A 6,000-nucleotide genomic window follows, 5' to 3' on the forward strand; every position below is an offset into this window, starting at 1 on the left:
ATTTTGTATGATGCCAGTAGAATGTGCATAACTATTTGGTAATGTTTTTAATTCATGAAATAGGGCTTTCAATGAGTGGCTCTGCTCTTCTACACACCAAAGACAAAAATGTGGCATGAACGTTTAGCAGAATAATTCTAGGATGTGAGCACTTCACAGGGGAGTAGGATTAGGAGCCGGATTAGGAGCCAAGGAAAGCAAATCCTAACTAGGATCCATCTATAGGCTCGACGTCTGTGGACTCAACCACTGCACTCAACCACTGCAGGGGACAACAGTATTTGGGAAGAAAACCGCATCTTTGCTAGGGATATGTGGACTTTCCCTAAACAACTCAGTGTAACCTACATTCCACACAGCATGTGTTAAGTATTTTAAGTAATCTGGAGATGGGTTGAAGTACACAAGAGGATCTGCACAGGTTATATACAAATAATATGCCACTTTATAATCGTGGATTTTATTCTCTGAGGTGGATGCTGGACACTGAGATGAATGTGTATATGAACACACATACACACACACATTCATACATACACACACACACAGAGAATATATACTTATACACATGTTCAAACGCCATTGGAGAGAGAACTACATAAGCATATAATTTTAGAACTAACAGACAAAAGGCAAGGCAAAAGGCAAAGCACCTGCTCCTATCACATAAGGGTTTCCTAACTATGGTAAGGTGGTAATGACATGTTTTCCTTGTCACATCTGGAGAAAATGTAATATTAGGGCAGCACGTAGCAGATTTCCCCCCTCCAGTCCAACATGTTAACAGCACCAAGGTTGAGAAACCCTGAACTTGACTAACCTCATTCCTATATGTACCTTCACAGTGGAAACGTGCAGAAACCTCCTGCAAATACAGAGTTGCTGTCCTTCTGACTGAGCAGCTACCCTGCCTCAAGAGTCTACTGACATGGGAAGCAATTTCAACCTTAAACAAATGATGTGACAAGCAAATGTTGCATCTTCAAAGTACTGGGCCACTCTCCCAGCAAACTCCTTTAAGAATACTCCCCTGCATCCAAACAAATAGTTCTTTTATGACCATCACAATGGAAAGAAAGCTATGTGAGTGCAAGCGTGCACACACACACACACACACACACACACACGCATATAGGAGCACCATCTTAAAACAGTCTCTCCCTGGTTATTAGGTAGAGCCACTAGGGGGGAGGGGAATCAGAAACAGAAAACAAATCTCCACAAACTACAGGTAAGATGGCCCAAGCAGTTCCAAAGTATCTCTAAGACTAAGAAAGAGGAAAGGAAACAAACAAGAAAACTCAACAACCAAAAATAGATCTCTCCCCGGGGCTTTCCCATAGCTAAAAACAATCCATCACTCTAAGATGCATCTAACAGTATCTCCCAATTTATAGTTATACAATATAACAAACATGAGAAAACATAGAAGAAACATGAGAAAAATGGCCAGGTACTAGTGGTCCCTGTAATCCTAGCTGCTTGAGAGGCTGACATCTGAGGAACAAAGTTTGAAGCCAGCCCAGACAAATAGTTCACATTAAGCACAAAAAAGAAAAAGGAGCCGGGTGGTGATGGCTCAGGCCTATAATCCTAGCTACTCTGGAGGCTAAGATCTGAGAATCACAGTTGCAAAGACAGCCCAGGCACCAACGTCCGTGAGAATCTTATCTCCAATTTACCACTAGAAAACTGGAAGTGGTGCTGTGGCTCAAGTGGTAGAGCACTAGCCTTGAACTGAAGAGCTCAGTAACAGCACCCAGGCCCAGAGTTCAATCACCATGATGATGATGATGATGATGATGATGATGATGATGATGATGATGATGATGATGAAAGAAGAAGAAGAAGAGGAGGAGGAGGAGAAGGAGGAGGAGGAGCAGCAACAGCTGTGGCTCAAGTGGTAGAGCAACAGCCCTGAGCAAAAAAAAAAAAAGCTCTGGGGTAGTACCCAGGCCCTTAGTTCAAGTCCTAGAATTGAAACAAAGAGAGAGAAAGAGAGAGAGAGAGAGAGAGAGAGAGAGAGAGAGAGAGAGAGAGAGAGAAGAAAGACTTAATTTACACGCCACACACACACACACCAATCCATCTCCAAAGAAAGCTGATGACTCTTTTGAATATAATCAGAGCAGTGACCATAAAACGAGCAGACCTAGTAAAAAGGGATTCATCAGTGATCTGACCAAGAGGACTGGATTAATTCACAAAATTTCCTGGGAGGAGAGGTACAGGTGCTGGGGAGGAGGGCAGAGTGGGGGCACATGGGACAGCCGTAGTAAGCTTCAGACCTTCCTGTGGTGTTCTGGAAGTTACTGATCTCCCCTGAACTTTAGGACATCCTATATCACATGATCTCCTTAGGAAAAAGTCATGGCTACTCATGGCAAGCAAAATACCTCACACACAGAAGGTGCACCAGGCATCCTCTGCCAGGCACCCAAGCACACAAGGCCTCTTATTCAGAATTATTGAATTATACGTGTTCCAGAATCCTCCCAATTCTCTACATTTACAAAGGTGATGCTACAGATCCACTGGGAACACACCTGTTAACTCTGGCCAAAAGGAATCTATCCAGTGTTTGAGACCCAGAAACAACCATGTTACTCTGCTCCCTACATCTCTGTTTCTCCAACACTTGAACCAAGGTACAAGGCCCAGTGGGCTGTCAGGAAAAAACACCTCACAGCCCAGTAGGGAGCTCCAGTAGAATTTCTTTGAAGATGAAAAGCAAGAAGGTGTGTTTATTTGTACTTCAGTGTAGTCTCATGTAGGCCGGCTGGGCTGTGGGGAGCTAGCTCCTCTGCTAGTTAAAAATAAATAACATCCACCCTCATGCCATGGAAGCTGATCTTTCCAGGAGAAAAGGTCAATACATACAATCCTGGAAGGATTGACAAATTATAGCCCCTTCATTGACAGGCAGGAAAGGTTAAGAAGTCTGAGCAAAGGTCAACCCAGAATGGGAGACCACCCATGCATCTGGCATGGCTACTACCACAAAGAACTGCCTCAAGATTCCAGCAATAAACCCTACATCCACCCACATCACTTGATGTCAGACCAAGTAACATGGGCTGAGTGTCCAGTAGGATACATTAAAAAATAATAGCAGCTCAAATCAATACTTTCCTTCCCTAACACAAACAGTAAAAACAAAAGAAGAGAAATACACACACACACACACACACACACACACACACTCACATCCGTGTTTGAGAAGGCTCCTGAACAACAAAATATCTTCAGATGGTTCTTCAAATTGTTCAGGCTTGGACTCTGGTTCACAAACTTTTGGTTCACAGATTACCAAAAGAAGACAGAAATCCCAACTCCTGGCTTTCATAACCTCTCTTCTTTTATCAACTTCACAGAAGAGAATGGAAGTGGAGGATAAGGGATAAAGGTGGAACACACTTGATCTAGCTGGAAAAAGGACCAGTCCAGATCATGGAAATGGAATTCATGCATACAAGACAATGCTTCATGTAACATGAAAAATACCTAAACCACCTAGCAGTGTCTAACAAACAGCAACCCTTTGGGTACTCCAAAGGCCACAGCTGTTCCCTCTTCTGCTGATTGTCTTCTACTGTAATATTATACTTCTTTCTGTGTGTGCCAATACTGAGACTTGAATTCAAGGACTGAGCTCTATCCTTTAGCATTTTTGCACAATGCCAGTGCTCAACCACTTGAGCCACAGCTCTACTTCTGTCTTTCTGGTGGCTAGAGATAAGTCTCCCAGACTTTCCTGCCAGGCCTGGCTTCAAAACACAATCCTCAGATCTCACCCTCTTGAGTAGCTAGGGCACATGTGACAGATGTGAGCAGCTGGTCCTCAGCTATTGCAATTATTTTGGCTCCATTTTTAGGTACACACACATACTAAATAACCCCTGCCAACCAAGGAGAGATATATCAGCTTTACGTTTTACAATGGGAACTCAATCCAATCGTCAACCCTGTATGTACAACAGGGAGATGCCCTAAATGACATTATCCACTGGCCCTCAAGCTGCTGGGTACACAAGATCTGGCTTCCAGACCTGAGTGTCACCTAGAGGCAATCCAAAACTACTTGGATTGAGTGTGTGAATCCAGGTGGGTCTGTATCTCTGAGGCACCCTGGACCTGTTCTAACAGCCTCAAGGCAAATCATCCCCACTCAATGCTACCCAAAGATGGCCCAAAAGTCCAGAAGGACAGAAAAGAAGAACAGATGGACCAGACATGGTTTTAAACTCACAGCAGACACAAAAAGCCTAGCTCCTTGCTAGAAGTCCCAGAAACTCACAGACATTTAAAGGGAATCTCGGGGAAGGATGAAGATCATGTCATGGATTCTGATGAGATCTGGAGGGATGGGAGGTTGGAACTCCCCTTTAAAGCACCTACCTACGAGTATCAACTTTCCCAATAAACACAACCAGCAGAAACACCCCATTAAGCCAAATTGCTGGATGCACTTGGAAAATTCAGACATAAATGAGACATGTGCATGGCACACCAGCCAAGCAAGCAAGTTTCCTGCCCAAGAAAATTCACCAAGCCCTGTCACCCACTTTTTGGGCATCAGCTGCCCAGACATAAATACCAGAGGGCCAAGGTCGACTAGGCAAGGAGGGGTGGCTGACAGCTGTGGCCTCAGGCAGGCAGGGGCAAAGGGGAAGAGCTCCAGGCTGGAATTCGGGAGTGAGTGTGTCCACATCAGCAGAAAAGTTCCTGGGAAACAGCACGAGGCCTGGCAGGAGGGGATGGACAGACGCAGCTCTCCCGGCCCTTTGGATGCACTAGGTGAGTGATGCCCAGAGTACCCAGCCCCTGGTGAAGCCCCAGATCCTCCCTCCTCTTCCTTCTACCCCCCCTCCACCACCACGCAGGTCAGGATGCCCGAGGCACACCACTGAAATACAGGGATAGTGCAGACAACTAATCATTCCCAGGTCCAGCCAGGCTCCAAAGCAGACACAATGCCAGGGGAGACTTGGCATGAAGGGGGCGATGCCCGGGAGGAAACTGAGGCTGGAAGGTGCAAGCCCGACACACTCGCGAAGGGAGGCTGGCGCGGCTCCGAGCGCCCCGGCGTCAAGGAGGAAGAGTTCCCGGCCTCTCCTTCCCTTCTCTCCTCTCGGTTCCCCAACACACTCACACTCACACACACATACTCAAGACACACTGGAGCGACGCCCAATCCGGGCAGCCGCCGGGCTCCCCCGGGGCCCGGGCTGCACACAAAGCCCCGCCCGCACACCCAGGACAACACCACCACCGGCGCGCGCGCCCACACAATAGCCCGGCGCGCACCCCGCCGCGGCCCCTCGCGGGGTTCCCTAGCCAGCCCGGCCAGCCCGGGTCCGCCCTCCGCGCACACCCACGGCCAGAGCGCACGGAAGGGGGGGGGGGTGGCCGCCGCCGCCGCCGGCCCCGCACGCACCCGCAAGTCCCCGCGTCCCGGAGCAGGGTGGTGGAGCTTAGGGGGGGGAGTTCACCCCGCGTGTCCTCCCCCTCCCCCGCTCCCTCCCTCCCTCGCCCCACTCACCCGCCGCGCTGCTCAGCAGCAGGCACAGCGGCCCCAGCAGCCACATGGCGCGGCTGCCGCTCCGCTGCCCCGGCGCCTCCGCTGCCCCCGCGGCCTCCGCGCCGACCCCGCCCCTCGGCGCCGGCCCCGCCCTCCCGCCGGCCCGCCCCCCCCTCTTTCTCTCTCCCTCTCTCTCTCCACCCCCCCCACCCCTGTCCCCGCCCTGGCCCGGCCCGGCCCCGCGCGCGCCCCGCCAAGTTGTGCAAGGCCAGCTGCGCGCGGGGCCCCCGGCGCTCCGAGGGGCTGTTTTCCCCCCCCACACCCGCCTCGTCCTCTCTCAGATCCGGCTGCGAGGACCTCGGAGCTGCCCGGACTCCGGGTCCCCTTTTCTCCTCCATCCTCAGAGGATGCGGAGTCCCCCCCCCCCTCCGACCTTCCTGGACCCTCCCTCCTGCCCTCCTCTCCCTCCTCCTCCGCAC

General features: G+C 50.1%; 1 protein-coding gene across 1 annotated transcript in view; it reads right to left on the reverse strand.

Annotated features, from left to right (window-relative positions):
* The window catches only part of Ldlrad3 (low density lipoprotein receptor class A domain containing 3), a 219,594-nt gene extending 213,977 nt beyond the window's left edge, over positions 1-5,617 (reverse strand). Inside the window, exon 1 of the mRNA XM_090347878.1 lies at positions 5,543-5,617. Within this exon, the coding sequence (XP_090204004.1) occupies positions 5,543-5,588 (46 nt within the window). The 5' untranslated portion in view covers positions 5,589-5,617. The remainder of the gene's footprint in view (positions 1-5,542) is intronic.
* Positions 5,618-6,000: the final 383 nt, after the last annotated feature.

The sequence above is a fragment of the Megascapheus bottae genome, chromosome 16, assembly GCF_031878675.1.
Source record: "Megascapheus bottae isolate mThoBot1 chromosome 16, mThoBot2.hap1, whole genome shotgun sequence".
Classification (NCBI taxonomy): domain Eukaryota; kingdom Metazoa; phylum Chordata; class Mammalia; order Rodentia; family Geomyidae; genus Megascapheus; species Megascapheus bottae.